This window comes from Strongylocentrotus purpuratus, unplaced genomic scaffold (assembly GCF_000002235.5).
Source record: "Strongylocentrotus purpuratus isolate Spur 01 unplaced genomic scaffold, Spur_5.0 spur5_scaffold_5, whole genome shotgun sequence".
In the NCBI taxonomy this organism is placed as follows: domain Eukaryota; kingdom Metazoa; phylum Echinodermata; class Echinoidea; order Camarodonta; family Strongylocentrotidae; genus Strongylocentrotus; species Strongylocentrotus purpuratus.
This window is the reverse complement of record NW_022145611.1, coordinates 45,016,415-45,043,385: the sequence shown is the minus strand read 5'-3', so window position 1 is coordinate 45,043,385 and position 26,971 is coordinate 45,016,415. Positions and strand designations below refer to the sequence as shown.

At 40.6% G+C, this 26,971-nt stretch overlaps 1 protein-coding gene across 1 annotated transcript; it reads left to right on the top strand.

Annotated features, from left to right (window-relative positions):
* Positions 1-26,971, top strand: LOC100889832 (scavenger receptor cysteine-rich domain superfamily protein). Its single transcript, XM_030999253.1, has 9 exons — positions 1-84; positions 12,623-12,943; positions 13,487-13,828; positions 14,535-14,843; positions 14,943-15,269; positions 19,777-20,097; positions 21,734-21,864; positions 24,134-24,413; positions 26,034-26,971. Exons 2-9 carry the CDS (start codon positions 12,643-12,645, stop codon positions 26,345-26,347), a joined length of 2,325 nt encoding a protein of 774 aa, XP_030855113.1. The 5' UTR covers positions 1-84; positions 12,623-12,642; the 3' UTR covers positions 26,348-26,971.

Sequence of the window (26,971 nt, the reverse complement as noted above, 5' to 3'; positions counted from 1 at the left end):
TTCATATATTGCATTATTCTCTCATTGTAGGGACATGCTTTGTCTCTCACTATGCTGTAGCACAGAATAATACAGTCGGGCAAGGTAAGTGTATATTTGATTTCATATTGTGCGGTTATTCAGTGCAATGCTAAGTATAGGCGCATATGTACGTGCCTCGTTTTCGATGTATAGCTGTATCTATATGCACGACTCTGTACGTAGTATAGACGGATGTCGCATGTATAGGCCTACCATGGGAAATCTGTCACTTACACGAACGTGTATGTACTGGTATACTCTCCTCTGTGTATAGTAAGTACCCTAGTCAAGAGTAGCCGCTTATTTCAGTTAGCTCCCATTTGATTGTCGATCATAATCCACTGAAATGTAAATATTTTAAATCAAGAGACACCAAGGAATCAGGGGCGTAAATACGTACCGAGGAGTGGGGGGGGGGGTGATGATCGGCGATAGCCATCACATACTAGCACGAGCACACGCCCACACTAATTTACGCAAGCGCGCGCGATCGCGCACGCACAAACACACAAGACACCAGGCGCGTACGCAGGGGGGGGGGGGGGGGGGGGGTTGGGGTTGAACCCCCCGTTGGTGTTTTTATGTGTGTAAACCTCCCTAAACCCCCCCCTTAAAAACCCCTCCCCCTTTGGATTTTTTTGGATTTTTTAATTTTCAATTATTAAAAAAATATATAAAAAATAAAAAAAATAAAAAAAATTATGCCCATGGCTGACCTAAAAAAGGTGACCTTATCCCCCCCCCCCCCCACAAAGAAAAATGTCAAATTTTCAAATTTCGAGACCACAAAAAAAAAGAGTGTCCTCTTCCCCCCCCCCCCCCCCCCCCCCCCTCCTCCGAACTCCGAAATAAGACGACACACTTTCAAGTAGTAACATAAAGGTTGAGTATTTCGTCAGGAAGATGCGAACTCTTTATTTTGAGTCCCATCACTTAGAAAATAATGTATAATGGTCAGGGGCGTCGTTAGACCTTTTTTAGTGGGGGTGTAGAGGCCAACGATTACCGACAAAACTAGCCCCCAATTACCGACGAAATTAAATGTCCCAATATTTACAAATTTAACCCTGATATACCCGGGGCCGAAGGCTAAATTGTTTTTCCTACGGAATATCTATAGTACTTGCGTATGCGCAAATGGTCATTTTCCTCGACGACATAAATATACGAATTATTTCGTCAACTTAGTCAGCATCATAGCTATATATTTTAATGCAGGCGCGGAGCTAGGATCTCATTTTAGGGAGGGGCGGTAGTGAGCAGGCGAATCACTCAAAGAGCGCGCGAAGCGCGCTCATTAGGGGGGTGTGGGTGATAGGCCTACCGCCCGAAGCGCGGAAGCTTAGACGTTTCCTTAAATTATTAGGAAAAGAAGACGATTTATTGTACCGTTCTCGACTGTTAACCCTTGTCTGAATGAATTCCCCCCCCCCTCCCCTCACGCGCGAAGCGCGAAAGCCTTGGCGTTTCATTATATTATTATAAAAAGAAGACGATTTGCCGTACCGTTCTCAACTGTTAATCCTTGTCTGAATTCAGTTACCCCCCCCCCCCCCCCCCCCGCCCGGCCCACCCCCCCTCCCGCGCGGAAGTTTTGGCGTTTCATTAAATTATTAGAGAAAGTAGACAATTCGTTGAACCGTACTCGACTCTTAATCCTTGTATGAATTCAGTTTCTCCCTCTCTCCCGCGCGAAGCACGGAAGCTTTGACATTTTATTAAATTATTAAAGAAAGTAGACGGTTTGTTAAACCGTGCTCGACTCTTAATCTTTGTCTGAATTCGGTTTACCCCTCCCGCGCAAAGCGCGGAAGTTTTGACGTTTCATTAAATTATTAGAGAAAGCAGACGATTCGTTGTACCGTTTTCGACTCTTAATAAGCCCTATTTATCTGAATTCAATTTCCCCCTCTTGCGCGATGCGCGGAAGCCTTGACGTTTCCTTAAATTATTAGAGAAAGCAGACGATTGGGTGTACTGTTCTCGACTCTTAATTCTCGTCTGAATTCAGTTTCCCCTTCCCGCGCGAAGCGCGAAAAGCTTAGACGTTTGATTTAATTATAGAAAGAAGACGAATCGTTGCACCTTTTTCGACTCTTAATAAGCCCTATTTATCTGAATTCAGTTTCCCCCTCTCGCGCGAAGCGCGGAAGCTTTGACGTTTCCTTAAATTATGAGAGAAAGCAGACGATTCGATGTACCGTTTTCGACTCTTAATAAGCCCTATTTATCTGAATTCAGTTTCCCCCTCTCGCGCGAAGCGCGGAAGCCTTGACATTTCCTTAAATTATTAGAGAAAGCAGACGATTGGGTGTACTGTATTCGATTCTTAATCCTTGTCTGAATTCAGTTTCCCCCTTCCCGCGCGAAGTGCGAAAAGCTTAGAAGTTTGATTTAATTATTATAGAAAGAAGACGATTCGTTGCACCGTTTTCGACTCTTATTAAGCCCTATTTATCTGAATTAAATTCAATTCATTCAATATAAACAACAAATTCATTCATTCATAGACCTACACAAACATCACATGCATTACAGTCCTTAAATATCATCCCCTCGTCCCTTAAGTTTTAGGTATGAACAAATGACAACCACCGAGTAGGACTTGGGCAATGCAACAGTTACCGTATTATTTATCACTCTCAATCAAATGCGTTCACAGTTTTCACACCTCTTTAAAAAAATTTCTGGAATTCATATAATGATGCAGTACATGTACTATGCTTATTAATTAAATCTAATGAATTCTTTAATTTCCTCAGCCAAATCCTTTCTCAAATATAAAAATAATAAGAATGTGTACAGGCTTACCGTGAAATAACTGAAGAGACAAACGGCCACTGTAAGTCTTGAACACGCCAGGTGTGGAACTTCAGTCTTCATCTACCCCCCCCCCCCCCACACACACACACACACTCCGGGGTCGGAGGGACCGCATGCGCGTTCCTAAAATTTCCAGGAAAGGGGTACTTTTTCGCGCGACAAAAAAGGGGTAGGTTTTTTCTCTCTCTCTCTTTGGACTCCTGAGAAATGTAAAAAGGGGGTTATAAAATATCTTGAATAGAAAAATTGATCAAATCCCGGGATCAAATTCTTGAAATTCCTGCTAGCTTTGAAAGCTCATTCAGGATTATTTTATTTTGAAAAGTAAAAACATTGGCCCCCAGTCCCCCTCGATCGACTAGAGCTCACCTGAAATTGGGGGGGGGGGGGGAGGGGGGGGGGGAGGTGGTACATTTAGCAGTGTTCCGGATTTTTTTTTTTTTTTTTTTTTTTTTTGGGGGGGGGGGGGGGTTTCCAAGGCAGGAAAAGCCAGCGAAAAGCCGGCGAAAGGGGGTTCAGAAATGTTGGCAGTCCTGAGATAGGGGGGGGGGGGTGCTGCTTTCAAAGGGAGGGAACGAGCATACGAGAGTATCTACTGTACATGATTGCACCTTTTAAGCGCTCGCGCGCTTGCGCACTTTACGTCTGGGCTATAATAATACCTTGCAAAATAACGAAAAATTATTCTGAAGTTTATGAAGTGCTTGTTCGCGCACGTCGCGGAACTACTCTTAATGATCGTGACATACTGTATACGTGTAGGCTATAACATTATACATACATACAAAAATAACTCATTTCTCATGCATTATGCTGAAATTGAAACAATCACATTTTTTTTCTTCTTCTTCTTCTTCCTTTTTTTTCTCATTTTTTTTTGTAATGTCAGGGGGGTATTTGTACAGGCCATCCCCCTCCTTCAAGCGAGGGGGGATGCATCCCCCTGTTACGATATACTCTATTCGATATATCCGGTATCCGTCGTAGTTCAATAAACATGTTCACCATCATCACAAACCTGACTGCCGACTCGTCTATTATCATGAGTATCTACCAAATCTAAGACCCTCGAACTCATCATGGTGGCAGCTGCTGGGATCTTCGAAATCAAGTTTGATTTTTGAAGACACAATTGATCCAGTTCACGACAGTTGGGAAGTATAATTAGCAAAATTATCGTCGATTAGCGATTTGTCACGTCGCACTTTTTCGTATGCATAGTACGTGCATCGTACATACCGCACAGTGTACCGAGACACTGATGCTACTGCATAATCCCGATGAACTCGTACGTGAATGGTGATGTGTGTATGAGCATATAAAGGTTCATAAAGCCTGCTCAGAATAGCCTAATCAAGTTATAACTGTGCTCAATCACTGACACAGGGGTCTGCATAATAACTTAACTAGTAAAGTTTAAATCTAAAATTAAACTAAATCAGAGGTGTGAACATTAAACCTGTTTTCAGATAATATTAACAATAATATCTGGTGTGTGAGCCTGTGAGGAATTGTCACTGTCGGACATATTGAGTGAGAGTGATCAACATTTTCATTGCATGAGACACCTAATGACATTCACACAGGTGTGAGAGCGTACACAGGTTTACGTGTACGAACCTTATCAACACCAGCCGGTTAGGACCCGTTCACACTAAGATAAACAACACAAAGATTTACACTCATTCATATAATCTGTCGTAACCAATACGCACACGTGACATATACAATGAGTACTAAGTATCCAGAGATAAACTGGGAGGTACCAGACCTACCCGAAGAGTTCAAGCTATTTAAGCAGAGAATGGAGCTTGTGTTGGCAGATCAAGAAATAACTGAAAACAAAAAAAAGGCTATAAAAATCAAAATCGCTGTAGGCAACGAAGGTTTGCGCAGAATCAATGCGTCTGGGCTATCAGAGGCCGACCAAGAAAAACCACAAGAGCTGTGGAAATTATTTGAGAAACAAATAAAGGTAAACATTAATTTTCGGGTCCATCGTCTCGAGCTGATGCGATATCGGCAGAGACAAGATGAGAGCATTGACGCATTCGTTACTCGATGTAGAGACAAAGCCAACACATGCGATTTTGAGGAATCCGAGCTTGCCGAGCGGATAATGGAGGTAGTCATCACCTCAACACCAAGTCTAGAATTCCAGAAATTCCTATTGGACCAGCCTAAAGGATATCTAATCGAAGCAATTCTTGTAGAGGGTCGAAAATACGAGGCAGTTGCGGCGAGCAGAAAATGCCTAGAAACGCTTGAGCCGGCTAAAGAAAGCATAGATTCATTCAAGCGGAACCAGGGACGAAAGACGTGTGGAAACTGTGGACGTATCCACAAACCTCGTCAGTGCCCTGCGTACCACGATGTGTGTCGTGCCTGTGACACAAAGGGCCATTGGGCCAAGTTCTGTAGAAAGGCTAAGAACGATCGAAGTCGAAAACCAGATCGTAGATCAATGACCATAAATCTGATGACCGTCAACCGAAACACGGTAACCAATCACGATCAAAATCAAAGGGTCGAAAGTATAAACCGATAAGTGAAATGGACACTGAACATGATACTAGCACAGATCATGAACATCAACAATCAGCAGGTCCATCAAACTTCGAACATTTTGACACCATACACACGATCGGAACACACACAGTGATCAACTCAAAGGGTACAGTAGCTTTTGCAAACATTGACATCATATGCCCACAGAAATCAGGTCAGCATTACCTATATCTGAAGATAGACTCTGGGGCAAGCGCTAATACTATCACAGTACGCACAGCCAAACAAATATATGGTGACAAGTGGAGGCAAGTAGTGAAACGTACACCAGTAAAGCTAGTAGCATATGGCGAAATATCAATACCATGCGTTGGTACACTAGACATAAAGTGTAGATACAAGAGTCCAGAATGGTATACACATACATTCTACGTAGCAGACGTGAATGGACCAGCTATCTTAGGGTTGTTAGGTTGCACAGATCTCGGGATTATCACAATCCACACAATGCACAAGGACACACCTACACATACACCTATCACAAGTGTTAGTGACCTCAAACAAACATACCCAGATCAGTTTGATGCCATAGGAAGCTTTAGCGGGAAAGCAATGCTGCATCTGAAAGATGATGCAGAGCCAACCATAGATGCACCTAGAAAGTGCAGTGTCCATCTGAAGGACAAGATCAAAGCCGAACTAGATAACATGGAGAAGCAAGGAGTCATCAGAAAGATAGAAAACCACACAGATTGGTGTAGCTCGATGACCACCGTTGTGAAGAAAGATGGATCCATACGGATATGTCTTGACCCCAGAAGGTTGAACGATGCCTTGAAAAGGTGTCCACACAAAATTCCAACCTTGGAAGAAATCCAACCAATCTTCGCAGGAGCTCAATTCTTCTCCAAGCTAGACGCAAAGGCTGGATACTGGTCAGTACACCTAGCAGAGGAATGCCAAGACCTGACCACCTTCAGAACACCATTTGGAAGATATTGTTTCCAAAGATTACCCTTCGGCTTATGCACAAGCCAAGACATCTTCCAGCAACACATGGATAGGATCGTCCAGAATGTGCCTGGCTGCGTATGTATCGCAGACGACATTGCCATTGTCGGGAAAACAGAGGAGGAACACGACAAGAATCTCCACTTACTCATGGAGACAGCGAAACAGGAAGGACTCGTGTTCAACAGCTCCAAGTGTACTATCAAGAAGGAAGCTATCAGCTACTTTGGATCCATGTACACAAGATCTGGAATCTTCCCAGATCCAAGCAAGGTTGAAGCTATCAACACAATGCCTTCACCCAAGGACAAGGAAGATGTTCAGAGATGCCTAGGATTATTCACATACCTAGCACCATACATTCCTAATCTATCAGAGAAGTCAGCACCACTTCGTGAACTCCTTCACAAGGAAATTCCATTCGTCTGGGACGAGGATCACGAACATGCCTTAAACAACCTGAAAAGCGCAGTCTCATCGGGAGCATGCCTGCAGTTCTTTGACCCAAAGAAAGAGACAACCGTTGAGGTAGATGCATCAATGAAAGGGCTGGGAGCATGCCTGCTCCAAGATGGCAAACCCGTAGCTTTTGCATCCAAAAGTCTCTCCAATGCACAGTCCAACTACTCGAACATAGAGAGGGAAACCTTAGCCCTAGTGTTTGGTATCGTCCGATTCCATACATACCTATTCGGGAAGGAATTCACTGTGATAACAGATCACAGGCCTTTGGAGACAATTTGGAAGAAACCTCTAAGAAGCGCACCACCTCGTCTACAGAGACTATTGATCAAGGTACAAGGATACAGATGCCAAGTCAAGTACCGACCTGGGAAAGAAATGATTCTTTCAGATACCTTGAGCCGTCTTCCTAACCCCAAGGAAGCACGCGATGTTCCACTAGACATCAGAGTGGAATCAATCTGCTCCGAAGTAGAAGACACTCATCAAATCGACTTGATCTTCTTCGGACAACACAAGAGAACAGAACTCCAGAGGGAAACATCCAATGACCCTGTTCTTAGGTCATTGTGGCAGACAGTCACTCAGGGTTGGCCCGAAACTCTTCAGGAGCTGCCGACATCCCTAAGGGAATTCTGGTCTTACAGAGATGAGATTGGAGTATCTCAAGGAGTACTCTTCAAAGGAAGCAGAGTCATCATACCGAAGACACTTCGAGAAGATATCCTCAGACAACTTCATCTTGGACACATGGGAATCGAGAGCACGAGACGACTAGCTCGTGAGACAGTGTTCTGGCCACACATCAACAAGGACATTGAACAGATCGCAAAGCAATGTGCTGCATGCCAGGAACACCAGGCAAGGCAACAGAAAGAGCCGTTGCTTCCCCATGATGTACCTTCAGCACCTTGGACTAGACTAGGAACAGATTTGTTCATGCTAAACAGACAAGACTATTTACTCGTCACTGACTATTACTCCAAGTATCCGATAGTCTACAAGCTGACTGACACATCAAGTGCTGCAGTAGCCAACGTGATGAGTGGAATCTTCAGTCTATTTGGTCCACCAGAGGAGATCGTATCCGACAACGGTCCACAATTTGTCGGGAAGCACTTCAAGGACATGTGCCGGAAGTGGTCGATCACCCATACAACCTCTTCACCTCACTATCCAAGATCCAACGGACTAGCTGAGAGAATGGTTCGTACCGTCAAGAATCTGTTGAAAAAGTGTTCACAGACTGGCCAAGACAGTCAACTGGCTATGTCACACCTAAGAGCAACACCCGTTGACAGTCACATGAGATCACCTGCAGAGATGTTGTTTGGAAGACCCATCAGAACAACACTGCCAAGTCATCATCTTTCAAGAGAATCTACCACCACTGATCATCTCTTGAATCGACAGAGTAAGATGAAAGAAACGCACGATCGACATGCGGGTCCAGATCTTCCACCACTCCACGTAGGACAACCAGTCAGAGTCCTACATCCCAAAGATCATACTTGGATACCAGCCAAAGTATCCAAAGTCTGCGACGAGCCTAGGTCGTATGAAGTATCAACACCTAACGGAGGAATCCTGAGACGAAACCGATCTCACCTGAGGGAGATTCCATCGTCAACCAACCCTACTCCAAAGCGTGTTAGGTTCGACGAAGACTACACTTCATCTACTCAAGCAGAAACACCACAACAGAATGGCAACAACCATCAGCCAACACCAGAAACTCAGAACATTCAATCTAAAGGACCAACATCAAACTCGCAAACCACAACAAGATATGGACGCAACATCCGTACACCAGCGAGATACATGTTTGAAGATTGAAACTGAACTCTTAAATTTCTTCAAAGAAGAGAGAAGATAAAGAAGAACACAGAAGACGCTTAGTTTAATGTAGTCTAAGAAGTTTATTGTTCATATGCATGTATAATCATTGTACAGTATTTGTGGTATGACAAGCATAATGTTTACAAGTCTAAACAGATGCTAGCCCAAACATGTTTCGTTTGGAAAGTCATTTTATAAAGGAATCAAGTTATATCAAAACTATGTTCAATCTTGCAGATCAACTGTGAAGTTGAAAGTGGAACGATATAATTATATAGACAGTTAAATACTCATTCGTTAATACAATACAAAAGAAACGTATTGAAAACAAATCAAGATTTTATGTTATATAACCTGATTGGAAAAAGTTTATTAGGAAGCAAATAACCAAAACTTGCATACTACCAAAAGTATTGTTATCAAAGCAATATGTCATTAATCATCGATCAGTGATGTTCACTGATTCCAAATCTTTCCAGAGGAAGGGGGATGTTACGATATACGATATCCGATATATCCGGTATCCGTCGTAGTTCAATAAACATGTTCACCATCATCACAAACCTGACTGCCGACTCGTCTATTATCATGAGTATCTACCAAATCTAAGACCCTCGAACTCATCACCCCCCCACCCCCCCCCCCCGGGATTTACGCCCCTGCAAGGAATGGATTGTGTAGGATTAGAACTTATCTGCATCCACAGTGATATTATGAAATGGCGGCTCTCAATTTGTTATTATTTATCATTTTGATCATTAAATGCAGTAATTAATGTGATAATATCACTGTACATACCGCGCTATCATCGTTTACTTAGAGATATTTCTGCAAAGCGCTTTGGGACATCGTAGATGCAGATGTATACATGGAGCACTATAAACCCAGAATATGATTCAAGTATAGATCTGATTATAACAGGATGTATCAGTTTCCTTTTCCACGCAATGTTCTAGACCTTACCATCCGGCGGATGCAGTTTGACTATATATGCATCCGGGTATAAAACACGAATGCCGGTATGCGTGTGTGATAAAGGGCAATCCAACCATTGAAATAAGTTCATTTGTACGAAAGTAGAAAAAAAATAGAATGGCGTAAGTTTGAAATAAATCGGAGCAATAATAAGATAATTCAGTGTAAACCTTGAGATAACTAAATTCATGCGAATCTCAAATTGGTAAGATCGTCTGTATAGATTGAATTGTAAACGTTGTCATGTACAACTCTCCCGTTTGTCATGCACACAACTATCTTTCATTGCTATTTTCTCCCCTAAGTGCTTTCTCCCTTGGGGCACTATCCAAGATAAAGAATATTATTATAGGTCTTCTAAAAAAGACCTTCCTGCGATACAGATTTTTAAACTTGATGTTTTAGTCATTTTGTTCGTTGAAACAATTGAAATGGGAAAGTTGTCCGGCACTACGTCATATTGACAGTATAGATTCAGCCAAGTGTCTAATTGTATAATAATAACAACTTTCCCAAAATCATAGCTTTTTATTGCAAGCCATTATTCAGAACAGTTCAATTCAAATAGTGACAAAGACGTACATAGAACTGCTTACAGAAATCCTATGTTTGATATGCAGGGGTAATAAGATGGCTACCGTTTTACATTGTTGGCTCTGGTTGCACAACATCCAATCATTATGCAACACCATATCCATCAAAGTGCAGGTCAATGGTATATGTATCAAATGGTTTAAAAGGAAACTGCAAACTTGGGAGAGATTGCTTTCCTTGCTCAGTAATCAATAAAAAGTCATTTCAAGATTTCTTTTGCTGGCTGACAATTTTAATAATATTTATTTTGACGAGTGGAGGAATTGACCGTGGCGCAATTTCGGCCTGTAGAATATCCCAACCCTCCTATCCTTATCTTGTATTGTTGCTGTTGTTTGCTCTTATTATTATCATCATTAGTATTATTAGTATTATTATTATCTTATTCATTCTTTTATTGTTTTTTTGTTTATTATTAGTATCACCATCAGTATCACCATCATCATCATACCCATTGTCGTTGATTCTTTTCTGGTTTTCACATCTAACACTATAATAACACTATGATAATTAGATTAGCCCTCACTGCAGGCCCTTGATATATTCAGCTCATGGATGCTACGTATACGTGTAAGTAAAGTGCGCAAAGCAATAAGCGTGTAGAGTCTTTATCGATCCCTGTCTGTATGCCTGCATGCTATTCATTATGACAATATTGAAGCTGCGGAAGGAGGGCAGTTCCCCCCTCTCACATGAAGCATGAAAGCTGTATCATCAATTTAAATCGTAAACGAAAATGTGCACTTGTCGGTATTATTGTTGTTTTGATACCCCGTTTCATATATCTTTAATATGAATTTAATGTATAGTTCATTTTGTTAAATCTTATATCGAAGCAATCAAGCGGAGTGCGCACAAAATTAGGGGGATGGGCCAGTATTTTAAGAGCCAGGAATAATCCGTTGAATCAAGGGAAAGGAGTATACTCCTGCCCACCCCCCCCCCCCGAGGGGGGTATAAAACTTTTACATTTTAATGTGTGAAATTAGATATCTCATTGGCTAGAAAATGTTCACGTTTTGTAGTTTGGAACCTTGCATTTAAGCACACCTGTATAAGTTTTTATTTTAAGTCTGAGTTTGCTATCTACCTCCTTTTCTCTCTTCTCCTATAGCAATTGGCAGCTTTAAAACATGATTCAGACCAATATCGAGGAACGACCCCCTTGAACATTATCCTAGGGAGAAGGCTCCACCTTGAATCACCGATTCTCGAATTTCGTAGTAAAGACCCTCACTATATAGCTCTTGTAAACAAACAATGGAATATCTGCCTAAGTACGATAATTGTGCATCCCACAGTTAACAGATCTTCTTTAATTTAAATTTAAAGTATATTATGCGAGGGACAATAGTGATCAATCGAGAATAGTTTTGATTTTTGAATAGTTAGAGCATCATAGAGCTGAAATATAGTGTGGTCTATAGCCTTAAATTATAATTTTCTATGCACTCATATTTTTTAGAACCCCCCCCCCCCCCCGTGATTACCGCCCCTGATATTTTAAAAGCCTATGGTTAAAAGGGCTAGTTAGCGTAAGAGAGGAAGGTCTACTCAAGGTGAAATACCAAACAAATTAACAGCCATTCAGATCTACCAAAGGAAAAACAAATCTTGGTTTACTCTATATATATTTTAAAAGAAAGTAATTTGCGGCATAATTATTTCCAATCGTAATACATTTTTGACCGTGAAAAACAGATGTTATTCTTGTTTAAAAATGATAATTTGAAAAAAATTGTGAGAAAGAAAATAAATCACTTCCCCTTTCTTTATTTTCTACTACATCCAAAAATTCATGACTTTTTTGGCGATTCGGATCGGTATTGAGGAAGGTCAGCCATAATCTCATAAAAGGACTGGGCCATAATTATGTATACACAATACTTATCTCACTGTAGATTCATGTCTGCAGGAAGAGCGATGTCCTTGTTTCCCCCCATCATTCTTTCTTCCTCCCTCTCCATTCCCTTTCTTTCCTCTCTCGTTTCTTTTTTTCCCTTCTTTCTTTTGGCATTTTGGGGGGCTGACCGCCCCGCCGCCCACCTCCTTGGCTACATTCTCTATCTTACTAAAACTTTGATAAAAGGTGAAAGAACTTAAACATTCGCTCTATCAGAATTATGAATCAAGAATTGTATACTTGTTGAGGTAAAGCAAAACAGATCTAGACAGGGAGTAAGATGCTGCTTCACGGTACCGTACAAATGAAAGAGTTTAAGGTGTAATAATAGTGATTACATTTGTTTAAAATCATTAAAGATGTTGTGGTATGCATGTTGATACTGATCCAGAAGGTCGGGATTCGAAGCCCTTTGCCTTCTTAAGACTGTTTCGCACGATTATTCACATAATAAGATCGATGCTGTTTCTATTCACTTTGATGTAGCCCCGTGGTCTGTTCGTCTGATGGGTGGTATCTATGAATCTGAAGGTCGGGTTGAAGTCTTCTATGACAACCAATGGGGTTCTATATGTGACAGCCTGTGGAGCATCGAGGACGCGAGTGTTGTCTGTCGGCAGCTGAATTACAGTGGAGCAGACCTAGCATTGGTAGCGGGACAGTACGGTGAAGGTCAAGATGTCGTCCTGTTTAGTAACATGGAATGTAATGGAATGGAGAGCAATCTTTCAACTTGTAAATATGACCTTGTTGATGTTACACATTGCGACCATTCAAGAGATGCTGGTGCCGTGTGCACGAGTCAGGGTAAGGTTCAATAAGGTCCTTAAAAACAGTAGTATTGAGGAGAAAAAAAGATGATCAAGAGTGTCGTACAGAAAGATGAAAACAATGCCTTCTTTTTCTTTCTTTTTTGAGTCATCTTCTGCTCTCTATATTGTCGATACAGCTTTGGCACCGTAGGCTAAGAATTGTCAATACTCCCAGAAAGTGAACTTTTTGCACAAAATAATGTAAAAAATGTATGGACTTTGGAGAGGCAGAGTTGGGAGAGCCAAGAAAGAAACTCTATATTATGCAATATAGTGAAGATTCCACCTGACACAAAATGGAGTTCCTTGACTTGATGCACCTGGTGAATGTCAGAAGACAATCTTGAACAGTATGACACTGGTTCTGCATTGTCGTAATTATGTTCTGGCCATGTTCTGTATTAAAGATCCATTTGCAGCGGTTGTGCCTCTAAATTATAAGAAATTGTACGTTTTAGTTATTTTTGCAATATATTTCATTATGGAATACAATAATTCAGTATATTTTAATATGTTTGTATTCAATGTACATGCACAGGAAGTCTTCGCCTAGCCGGTGGGTATGTACCTGGAGAGGGTCGTGTTGAGATTCTGGGAGAATCTGGAGACTGGGGTACAATATGTGACGATGGATGGGATAACACCGATGCAGGAGTAGCATGTAGACAGCTAGGATACCCAGATGCTTTAGAAGCCATAGTCAACGTAGATTATCCCAACACACTGCCAGTCTTTGGTTCGGGATCTGGTCCTATTCTTCTTGATGGACTCGATTGTGAAAGTGAAAAGCGACATTTAAGAGACTGTCTTGTAACAAACGAATGGGGAATTCACGACTGTACTCATGACGAGGATGCAGGAATAACATGCGACCTGGGACGTAAGTTCCTCCTAAATTAAAACATCGTCTATTGCTATTTTCAAGATTAAATTATAATATGATAACATATCCCAATGAAGTTACAGATCCTGTCTATTTCATTTAATTTACAAAGAAAGTAACATCTCTTTTAATTTTTTTTTGAAGCATTGATCACTTTGGCCAAATTCAGTACCTCTACTAACATATGGTTTTTAGCACACGAGTGGTTCATCGGGAGATGTTTGCTCTAAACCATTTGTTGCTCAGCCAATACAACGTGATATTTTGATCGTCATTGAAATGAATGCTAACAAATGCGTCCATTAAAAGTATAGGAAAAGTATTTGTTGTTTCTATTTGTCCCTGACATTCTCATCACAACCTTCATTGTTCTTGAATTCTCCTACTTTCCGATGTAAACAGTATTGATTAGATTTTTAAACACATTGTATACTTTTGTGAGAAGAAATTGCGAGTGACTTTCAATTCAGTTTGATTCAAGGATATCATGCCAATAGTCTTTCCGAGGAATTCGAGGGTTAATAATACCTTATAATGAGAACACTAGCATATATTTCATCTAGAGATCTATTACCTTGTAACGTACACTGACACATCAAAGAAATATTCCCATGAAAACACGAGGTCTGTTCAAATAAATTGTATGTACCATCCGTCTGTTTTACAAGACAGCTCCTTTCTTTTCTTTCATCTTGAATTACAGTTACCCGACTTGTAGACGGCGATTTTGACGATGAAGGCCGCGTTGAAGTTTACTATGGGGGTAAATGGGGAAGAATCTGTTCTACCAATTGGACCATTGATGATGCCCATGTTGCATGTAGAGAACTTGGATTCCCTCTCGGAGCAAGGAACACGAAAATATTTGAGGGAGGCGATGGACCTTTTCTACTGGACGACATGAAATGTCAAGGAGTTGAGACCCATTTAGCCGATTGTGAATCTTTAGGATGGGCCAACAACCAAAACTGTGATGCCAACCTGAACTATGGTGCAGGCGTTGTGTGTAATGGTAGGTCAATTAATATGACATTTTTATGCTAAAAACTACTTAACATCTGAGTCCTATGTTAAACGACCTTTTCTATTTATATTTTATTTCACAATACAGATCCTTCGGCCGTTGTGAGACTCCTAAGTGGATCTAGCAGCTATGAAGGTGTAGTTCAATACCGAAATAGATCTGAACTTGGTTTGATATGTGATCCTGATTGGAGTGATAAAGAAGCAGATGTGACCTGTCGACAGCTAGGATACCAGTATGGACGAAGTGAAAAGCCAGTTTCACTTGGACCATTATCTGGAACCATCTATTACTTGGACTATCACTGTAACGGAACTGAAGAGCAGATAGGAGATTGTGTGTATACATTAAAGTCAAATGATGTCCAATGTAACCCTGATCACATAGCACAAGTTTTCTGCGGACCACCAATAGGTGAGAATCTTGCATGACTGTGATAAACCAATACGTCTTATCAAAACTCAGTTGTTTATCAAATCCTACTACTACAAGGTCGATCATACTAGACAGTCTTTCCCAATCAGTTCTATTTTTGTATATCTTTGTGAGTTATGTGCTAAACCAGTGTCTGTCTCTAAATGATCTATGCAATTCATTATCAGGCGATCTCTCGTGCCTTAATGTGGTCCAATAAGAGCAGTTGTGAAATTATTTCACTTTGGCATCTCAGGAAGAGTCAGTTTTCTCTAAATCTGGCTGATATTGATGTTGGATCCCTTTATAAATCTGTTTTTGTCATTTAGGGTGACTCGAGCTTAGGAATCTTAGGAATCGGATTTCCATGTCTGAAAGCTTATTCAGTGCTTCCCAGGATTTTTTTTCTTTTTCTTATTGACCGATCAATACAAAAATGAAAGGTTTGAATCTACTTCAAGTAAGTCCTATATAGGTGTAAACTAAACTAATCTTACCGACCGTCATGGAGGTTCTACATCATAAATTCTTACTACGTAGGCCTCCTCCTAGAGACTCTACTCTTTACTACGAAGCTTTTTCGACATCTTAATTTATTGCACAAATTATTATTGGCAAAGTTGAAGAGCATTGTATGCCACCACAGATGAAATTCATGTTTTGCTGACATGCAGTCCGTCATGCAGTCCGTAAGCTAGAATTCTAGAGCTCGAATCTATAGGGAACAATAATGATTGGACTATATTAGCTGGATTTCAACTAAACTTAGCTATATGGGTATTCTACAACACCCACCATTTCGAGATGATGCAGTTATTTATAAACAAAGAGGCTCGTCACTTTACCGACCCCGCCAGCTGCTCTGTTCACTGAATCTCTGTAAATCTCTGTAAATGTTGCCAAACGGGCTCAAACTGTGTGCGAACGGAGTTGAACGTAATAGCAATCGTTTGCGACCTATTTAAGGACTTTATGGACGGGCTCGGACTGGACTAATGTCTCTAAAACAATCCTAGTTCGTTCATTAATAGTCCACAATACGTCCAATACGTCTGTACCCGTCCACAGTCAGTTCATATCAAGTTCAGATCGGATAAATTTGGTATTTCCAAGCAGTCCAAACCATTTTTACTAGTTTGGAACTTGTTCTAACTAGTTTATAACCCAACCACCCCGTTCAGAGACAGTTCAACCCGTCCTCATCTTGTTCTTAGTGCGTTTCGAACGCGCTTCTATCGTGCTTTGCAATCCCGTCCTGGTTCGAGGGCTTTACAAACCCAGCGCGTTCTTCCTCGTTAATGCTCGACCACATCATGTGGTAACACGTTCCTAGTAGTATCGAAGTACGGCAATTCCGTTCATAGTACGGCATTTCCGTTCGTAGTACGTCCATCTCGTTTTAAGTACGTTATCACTCCGTCTAGTTACAGGACGGGGATAATTTTGAACAGACTCAAAGTTCTAGACCACCCTTCCCGTCCATGCCAGTCCGAGCTCGTCCATGAAGTCCTTAAAAATATCGTTAATAGTTGCTAATACGTTCACTCCGTTTACACACAGTTTGGGCCCGTTTGGCAACATTTTCCAAAACGTAGTGAGAATTAGTTTGGTGTGATAGGTGCTTGACTTGAACGTCTTGATCTGCAAAGCCAAAAGCGTTAAAGTTGAACGGGAATGAGGAATGGCGAGAACGCTCTGGGCTTTTATAACTCCTGAGTCAGGACGGGATTGCACACGCTCTAGGAGCGCGTTCGAACGCACTCAGAACGAGATGAGGAAGAATTGAACTGCCTCTGAACGGGGTGCTGGGGTTAAAAAAAAACTAGTTAGAACAAGTGGCGAACTAGTTAGAATGGGTTTGGACGTATTGGGAACGAGGTAGAACTAGTTAATAATGGATTTAAACTGAATACGGACTAGCTTGAACTGCCTAATCTACACGATCTGAACTTAATATGAACTGGCTGTGGACGGGGGACAAACAAGATGGACATATTGAGGACTGTTTACGAACGAACTAGGATCGTATTATAGACATTTTTTTTTACACATTCTGCCCCGACCACAACCCGTTTTGCGATTTTCTAGGACGGTTCCAGAACGTAGTGAGAACTAGTTTGGTGTGATGGGGGCTTAAATGACACTGATCTGGCGGACCCGATTAACCGAGACGGTACATGCCTTATAATAGCCCCCAACACAATGAGCTAGTTCTCACTACGTTCTGGAACAGTCCTAGAAAATTGTAAAACGGGTTGTGATCGGGACCGAATGTGTAAATAATGTTTACAATATCATCCTAGTTCGTTCATAAACAGTCCTCAATACTTTAATTTCGTCAGTTCATATCAAGTTCAGATCGGGTAAATTTGCCATTTCCAAGCAGTCCAAGCCAGTTCGTAGTCAGTTTTAACCCTTTATTAACTAGTTCTACCTCGTTTCCAATACGTTCAAACCCATCCTAACTGGTTTGCCACTTGTTCTAACTAGTTTTTTTTTAACCCGACCACCCCGTTCAGAGACAGTTCTACTCGTCCTCATCTCGTTCTTAGTGCGTTCGAACGCGCTCCAATAGCGTGTGCAATCCCGTCCTGGCTCGGTGGCTATATAAACCCAGCGCGTTCTCGCCATTCCTCATTCCCGTTCAACTTCAACGCTTCGTGCTTTGCAAATCAAGACATTCAAGTGAAGCCCCCATCACACCAAAGTCGTTCTCACTACGTTTTCGAAAATGTTGCCATACAGGCTCAAACTGTGTGCAAGCGGAGTGAACGTAGTAGCAACTATCTACGATCTTTGTTAAGAACTTCATGGACGAGCTCGGACTGGCTTGGACGGGAAGGGTGCTCTAGAACTTTCAGCCTGTTCAAAATTTTCCCCGTCCTGTAACTAGACGGAGTGACATCGTACTTAAAACGAGATGGACGTACTACAAACGGAATTGCCGTACTTCGATCCTACTAGGAACGTGTTACGAACCAGTTAGAATGGTTTGGAGGTATTGTGAACGAGTTAGAACGAGTTAAGAACTGGTTTAAATTGATTACGGATGGGCTTGGACTGCTTGGAAATAGCAAATTAACCCGAGCTGAACTAAATGTGAACTGACAATGGACGGGGTGCAGACGAGATGGACGTATTGAAGACTTTATTTACACATTCTACCCCGACCATTGCCCGTTTTTACGACTTTCTAGGACGATTCCGGAACGTAGTGAGAACTTGTGTGATGGGGGCTTAGCTGCTGCCCCGGCCCCCCCCCCCCCCCCACTCAGTGTTATTTAGGGTACGCATATGCGTGTTCCAACCGACCCCCCCCCCCCCCTTTTCAGCAAAAGTCCGGTGTGTAAAGTCAATACGGCTCGACCTTTTTCTTTTGTATACGAGCCTTTTTCAGCACCCCCCCCCCCCTTTTCAGCAAAAGTCCGGTGTGTAAAGTCAATACGGGTCGACCTTTTTCTTTTGTTACGAAAAGGACATTTTGGCAACACGCATGCGGTCATTTTGAAACCTGAGTGGGGGGGGGGGGGCCGGGGCTGCTGCTAATAATATTGATGCTCGACCACAGCACGTTGTACCACGTTCCTAGTATGATCGAAGTACAGCAATTCCGTTCATAGTACGGCAATCCTTCCGTTTGAAGAACGTCCTCCTTGTTTTAAGTACGTTGTCACTCCGTCTTATTGCAGGACAGGGAAAATTTTAAACAGGCTCAAAGTTCTAGAGCACTCTCCCGTTTAGCCAGTCTGAGCCCGTCAATGAAGTTCTTAAACAGATCGTAATCAGGTGCTATTAGGTTCAACTCCGTTTGCACACAGTTTGAGCCCGTTTAGCAACATTTTCCAGAACGTACTGAGAACTAGTTCGGTGTGATGGTGGTTTTATCATCAATTCTTTTCATCAGGTCGGCGTTATATCATTTCATTGTCCTCTCGTTGAGATCTCTTAGCCATGCACTGACTTTCTGAGGACAGACCTTAATGATAATTTCTGACAGCCAAAAATGTTACACCCTCGATGTGGCGTCAGGTCAGAAGAAAGCCTGTGCCCCTCGATAGACAGCATCACAACAATTTATCGGTCTGATGTGACCACTGTTATTGTTATCGTTACATTTAGTTTATCTTATTTCGATGAGGTCTGACAACTCCTGCGATACTTCTACATTTCAGCCCCAAATTTTGTGTGGTACTTTTGCTTGAAATATGGCTTATGTGATGATCCTAACCCTTACTCTACAAGACCAAAAAGAAGAACTAGTTTCGAAGGAAAATTGAGACATGGAGTGGATTGACACTGCAAGAGTGTACTAGGATGGCAGAAACAGAGATGTGAGGAAAAATTTTGTGATCATCCTCGGAACTAGGAGAATTATAAAGATACAAACGTATAAAGATACAAACGAATATCACTAGAGATATTATTTCCGATAGAATATTCTAATTTGATGATTTGATACTAATTTTTACTTTTTTCGTTCTATGTGTTCATAATTCTTTCGATTTAGACTTTGACCTACGAATGGTTGGGAGTGATTTCACTGAGCAAGGTCGTCTAGAAGTCTTTCTTAAAGGCGAGTGGGGCTACGTAGCTGCAGGATACTATTCGTCTATAGACCGTTATACAGTTTGTCGCCATCTTGGATATGCAGGTGCCTTTTACACCTACAGGAGTGAATTTGCTCGTTCTTCGCGTCCAATTCTTATAGACGATATATCATGTGGTGACAATGATATGAAAATAACTGATTGCTACATACTAGAGTTGAGCGGACCTAATTCAACCCGAATTGAGCGTGATGAAGTCAGTGCACTCTGTTTTCCATATGGTAAATATTCTTTGATTATCCAGTGTACTACTAGTATTGTTGTATTTGTTCTCATTTCATTAAATATTTTATATATATTGCATTTTATATTATTATGTTTTGAATGTTATATTGTTGTTTAAAAAAGTTGAATGTAAAATAAAGTTAACTGAATTGAACTATGTTAATAATTTTATTCTTGACAACATCGATACAAATATTGTTTTATGCAAAGATACTATATTGGACGGCCTTTAGTGTGATACAATGATGTATCTCACGAGCGGATTACCATATTTCAAGAGTCACTTATTGTTCCTATTCTTTTCTTGCTTAAATCATTTATTGTCTGCGAATTTCACACTTTTCTTCGACAACAACTAAATTATTTATACCCCCATGGAAAGTGTTATGTTGTTAGTGTCTTGTCGTAACTCAAGAATGAAAGGTGGACTGTTTGAATAAGGGCCTTTGCTGATTACTTTTAGATGTAAGCTTCATTTTCTCATCGGAATTCTCAAGAAATGTAAATCGGGACTAATCAATGTTTCACATACTTACAAAACAAAACAAAAAATTACAAAACTTTGTAAAGGTATGAATGATTTAGTTGTTAACTGTATGTAACTATAAACTATTGTAATTTACAATTCTATAAATTTTGAATGCCCAAATCAACACCTCTCTGGTGAATTCATGTTTTAATTTTCATTTTTTGTTCTTATGTAAATGTACACGATTCCTTTGTCATGATGTAAAGAATTCCCTAATATTTTGAAGCGCCTTGAGCATTTAATTAGAATGGATAATGGCGCTATATAAATGTCATGTATTATTATTATTACTAAAATACACAGGTTTTGTGTGAGTTCTACCCAAGCCTATACTGTATAGCATACACAGAATATCCTGAAATGATATACACTGTCGCTCATATAGTTGGAATATTTTTGTTTTACCCCAATTTATGGAATTATTTTAAAAATAATTTAAAAATAATAGATCTGGATAATTGTATACATTCTCAGTTTTTATTGAATAATAATTTGCCAATGTGTGTTTTGCGTGACTGCTAAAGCATGTGTATGCTACTATGCTTATCAACTAGGGGACCTACGCCCTTAAGTCATAAATGACAGTAATGGGGATTAATGCCCCACAACAGGGCACTAATATAGCACATCGACACGGTTTTGATCCTGGTGCCTCACAGTTACGAGGCCATTGCTTTGTCACTGAACCATGACTGTACGCAGCGGGGGCTAGGGTAGGGGGCAGTTTCAATAAATAAAAAACAGAGAAAATGCAATAAATTTTCAATAATTTATTGCATTTTTCCCCGGTTCCCAACATTAAAAAAATCCTCTGTGTGCCCATGCCTTGAGCCATAATGCATGGCCGTCCATACTGTCTAACTGTACCAAGACTGGGCCAAATTTCTTATCATTTTGATGATTCCAGAACCTTGCCATACACACCAATACTTATATGCTAGATGATCAACCTTTTCTGATCGATTACACAACGTTTCTTTCACAATGCAATCGCATGACCAGAACCGGTCTATACCTTCAAGTACTGAAAAGTTATCTAAGGAATGAGAGGGTTGATGTAGAACCATTCTGTTCATAATTATTTCATATATTTGATTCCACAGAGAGTGTAGCAAACCACCCCGTGAGGTTCAGAGATGAGAACGGAGTGATCAATAGAAATTATGGAGTCATTGAGATATATCATGATGGAATATGGGGTCCAATTTGCGACTCTTATTTTTACCAACACGAGGTGAGTTTATTGCTTTGGTCAAGGAAATGAGGCTCTTTTTTCTTAATTAAGAATGTAAAATGTGTTTTTTCGTTCAATACAATGTCATTTTCCAACGAGTTTTAAATTTACCGACTGTAGTTACATTCCAGCTCGATATGTTGTTTCACAATAGAAATTTAGATATGGAGGGGAAAGTATTGCTATTATGAAACAATAAAAATAGCCCGCATACCTTTTTTTAATTTGACTTTTTTTTAATATTGTTCACCTTGTATAACATTTTAGTGCAAGTAATGTAAATAATTACATAGGTATATTTTCAAACATGAGAGTTACATAACACCCCTTCACATGCATACACGGATTTTTCTTATGGATCGCACAATTCACGGATCCTTACGATTTGGCCACTTTTACGACCGATTTAAGAGTTTTTACGAGCTATATACGGTTTATTACGGGTTATTACGATGTATATATACGGCAAAATTCAACGATTAGTACGAGTAGTCACGGATAACTATGAGCAATTTACGGGCATTTAACGAGCTGTTTGCGTGTTGCTAAGAGTAATTGCGATTCCTTACGATATTGCAGATTTTACACCTTTCCCCAAATCGTAAACAATATACGTAAGAATACATAAAGTATATTTATCTAACAACACGTTGAATGCTTGTAATAACTCGTAACAATCCGTAAAGCCATCGTAACACGACCCGAATGAAATCGTAATCAACGCTTAAGCACTCGTAATATTCCGTAAATAATCCGTAAACAAATCGTAAACTAACCCTAACTCCCGCCCCCCCCCCCCCCACTCCGAGAACGGACGGACCCTTGGGTGTTACCAAAATGTCCTTTTCGTAACAAAAGAAAAAGGTCGACCCGTATTGACTTTACACTCCGGACTTTTGCTGAAAAGGGGGGTGCTGAAAAAGGCTCGTATACAAAACAAAAAGGTAGACCCGTATTGACTTTACACACCGGACTTTTGCTGAAAAGGGGGGGGGGGGGTCGATTGGAACACGCATTATGCGTACCCTAAATAACACTGAGTGGGGGGGGGGGCGGGTCACGCATATTTTTTTTTACACAACTGTTTAGCCACTTCAGTCAAATATACTGTGCAAACGACTAGAGACAGAGTCTAGCATTACTGTATGGATTGCTGGAGCTGTACATATTCTATTTACATTATATATACATACTCTTATTTTTTTCGGGTTAAATTTATCCTCTCTTCTCTTTCTTTGTGTATTTCTGTGTTCTTCTTCAATCTATCGTCTTCTCTTTTGTCATGTATTTTTTTCTTCTTCAATCTATCCCTTTTCTCCTTCGCCATATTATTTCTTTTTTTTCCTTCAATCTATCACCCCCCCCCCCGTTCTCCTTCGTTATGTATTTCTTTTGTTCTCTTTTATTCTAACCTCTTCTCTTTTGTATATGTATTTCTTTGTTTCTCCTTCGTCATGTATTTCTTTGTTTTAATCTGATAGATTCCCATTCTCCTGAAACCCTGTTTTTCCTGAGTCTAGATCTATGATCCTCTTAGCTCTTCAATTATGTATTTCTATGTTCTTTCTTTGACTTATCCTCTTCTCTTTCCTTATGACTTTTTGTATTTCCTTGTTTTCCTTCTCCATATCCTCTCCACTATCCTTGTTTCCCCCTTTCTATCATATTCCCTTCCCTGACCTGGGTGTACGTGCTTGCACATAGTGCGCTGACGACTTAGACTCTTTCACCAGAGCACTTCTTGGATTTTTTTCGCGAAAATGGCTAAACAGTTGTGTAAAAAAAAATATGCACGGCCGGGCCCTAACTAGTCGTTAAGAATATTGTTACGAGTCATTTACGGATTCTTGCGAGCAGTTGACGGATGTTTAAGTGTTGATGCGAGCGGTTTACGAGCGATTTACGATACTTATGGATCGTTAAAAGTTATTTAAGGGAAAATTTATCCGTGGACAAAGTGGGTCAATCGTAAGAAGATTTTTGACATGTCAAAAACTACGCCTCTCCTTCCACGGATCCTTAAGAGTGTCTGCGAGTTGTTGCGAGTTGTTACAAGTTATTTACGGATACCAGCGAGTTAACGGATGCTTGCGACTGACTACGAGTTGGCGATCCGTAAAAAAAATCCGTGTATGTAAAGAAGGTATAAAAGATTTTGGATATGCAAAGAAATTTCAATTTTAAATTTGCAAATGTTCATATAATATTTCTGATTCATATAGTTTATTTTATGATAAAGCATATCATTTTATTTCTAACTTAACATTAGATCCTTTGTAGTCAGCTCGGTCATACGGATTTAACAATGGGCGGTAGCTTAAGTAACTACGATGGGAAATACACGTCAAATGGTCCAATGTGGTTCCGCTTGTCATATTGTCCCCGATACTCCGGTTTATATGGTTTTGACCATGACAAGATATATGAATGCAGACATGGTCCATGGGGTAAACCTGATCCTGACGATTGTTCAAGGGATAACGTGGCTACAGCCAGATGCGTCTATATGGATCAGACGGATGACTATTATCCAGATGACTATTATCCAGGTAAGTAGGAATCGTTGATTTGCCCATCGCGACCAGACAGATAATCACAATTACGTTGAGAAGCCGATCAGACATTATTATGTATTATGTATTGCTGTTATACTTCAACATTATCATGGATTGAATTCTATATACTACATTCGTATAACTCTGCTATCAAGCATTATGACGGAAATTAGTCCATACCACTGTTATTTAATTCATTGTGCTTCATTTAGCAATCAATGTTTGTACGCTGTCACTCGTTCATTCGGGGTCAAAGACCGCTGCAATCACTGACGCAGTTTTATGTCAAATTATATCGCGTTTCTAACGGGCAGAATGCATATTTTTACTAGACGTCATTTGCTGACGCGTCGTGTCTAACGGGCATAATGCATATGTTTACGAGACGTCATTTGCTGACGCGTCGTGTCTAACGAGCATTATGCATATGTTTACGAGACGTTATTTACTGACGCATCTTTTCTACTGGGCATAATGTAAGTTACGAGACGTCATTTGCTGACGCGTCAGTGACTGGGTGTGGTCTTTGACGAGCATATTGAGAGAGATTTTTTTTTTTCTTTAAATGAATGCAAGGTGAGCAGTGCAAACATTGCGTTTAATTTACTGGCGCCTGCTCTGATTACAGTCACAGGCATAATACGAGGTTACAACCATTGAAGTGACACAGTGGGTACACACGGTACACAACAGACGCTCGAATCTATGTGGCTATAAGTCAAAATAATACACAGATTTGTAACGTTTTACACGGCAGATCACAAGGTCATGTTTCAACCGAATTGTTTTTTGAAATAATTCTTGCAGAAATTTGGTCAATTTCATTTTGGTCCATACTCCAAGGAAGGGAATGTTTTGATGCATGAAGAAATTACAAGCTAAACTCTTGATTAAGCAGGGCTCCCACTTAGCCGAGTTGTATAAGCGAGTTATGGCGAGTTGCCTCAAAGAGGCACTCGCAATAACTCGCGAATAATTCGGTATAGCTTAGCGTAACTCTTTACAACATTCCACGACTCTCCTCGAAGTCGGGAGCAGTTCCAAAATTTTGAACATGTAATTCGAGGTGAACTCGCCTACACTCGTAAAATTCTCGCATTACTCGTAACATGATCGCGCTGCACTCTTCATAACTCGTAGCAACTATCCACCTTATGAAGAGTGCAGCGCGAGCTTGTTACTAGTAATGCGAGTATAATTACGAGTGTAAGCGAGTTCAACTCAAGAAACAACGAATCAGTGAAAATTTTGAACATGTTCAAAATTTTCGCTGATTCGTTGTTGCTCGAAGTGAACTTGCTTAACGCTCGTAATATACTCGTAGCAACTCGCCACCTTATGAAGAGTGCAGCGCGAGCTTGTTACAAGTAATGCGTGTATATTACGAGTGTAGGCGAGTTCACCTCAAATTGTAACGAAACATGTTCACAATTTTGGAACTGCTCGCGACTTCGAGGAGAGTCGTGGAATGTTGTAAAGAGTTACGCTAAGCCATATCGAATTATTCGCGAGTTATTGCGAGTGCCTTTTTGAGGCAACTCACTGAAACTCGCTAATACAACTCGGCTAAGTGGGAGCCCTGCTTAATGAAGTGTTTTTGCTTTGCTGTTTCAGATGAAGATGTAAGTTGGCCACCCGGTCTCGGTGGATGGGAGGTTTTTCTCGTCGCCATTGCTGTGGTGGTACCAATGTGTATTATCATCGGTTGCTGCTATCGAAGTCGACGTTCTCAAACAATCATAGCTACGGGCGCTCCTCCTGCTACTTACACGTCAGCTACCAATGCTACGCATATTGATGGTGTATCCTCAGAATCTACAGACCCTGCTCCACCCTACGTTCCTGCATCCCCGGCTCCTGTCGAATCTCCACCTACATATGACTCTGTTACTGCACCAATGACCCAGACTGATAATACCAATGCCTGATGGACAAATAATGCAGAGAATTAATAAAATATTACTTCTGGGAATGTGAGCCCTTTTCACAAACATAGCATGTGTTTTGGTGCAAGATTTCCACCAAAAGGCTGAAAGAAGAATTATTTAGAGAAGTCATTAAACCAATTCATAATCACTATTCTTTCCTTATTTAAAATATGATAAAGAACATGTATTTCTTGTAGTTTGTTAATTGTATGCATGTCGGAGTCGACTCTGTTAATGTGTGGAGAAGTATTGTATAGAATTTCGCGACATATGTTTCTTGATGTGTTTTGCCTTCGTTTATGACCTCTATTGTCTACCTCTATTTGATAACGTACAACACGACCTCAAAAGCATTGGCATAGCAAATGCTTTTATTCATTCTTGAATTTGAATAATATGCAAACATTAATGCATTTTTAGGTTAAAATACGAGGTACTTTAAAAACAAATTCATACAAAATTAGAAAAACAGACCGGGGACCACTATTAAAAGCCTATGTTCAGGCTTAACAGGTTGATGGTCTCAAGAATTGGGAAGAACTAACGGTTCTATATAGGACACCTACCCCCTGGGCATCCATCCCCCGGATAACCACCCCTAGTCAACTACCCCCTAGGACAACT

What these genes read in the sequence shown, in the direction of transcription:
- LOC100889832 (XM_030999253.1), top strand. Translation starts at nt 12,643, where the DNA reads ATGGGTGGTATCTATGAATCTGAAGGTCGGGTTGAAGTCTTCTATGAC. An exon ending in TTTCTGCGGACCACCAATAG is followed by an intron (nt 15,270 to 19,776) that starts GTGAGAATCTTG and finishes CTTTCGATTTAG; the next exon opens with ACTTTGACCTACGAATGGTT. An exon ending in TGCACTCTGTTTTCCATATG is followed by an intron (nt 20,098 to 21,733) that starts GTAAATATTCTT and finishes TTGATTCCACAG; the next exon opens with AGAGTGTAGCAAACCACCCC.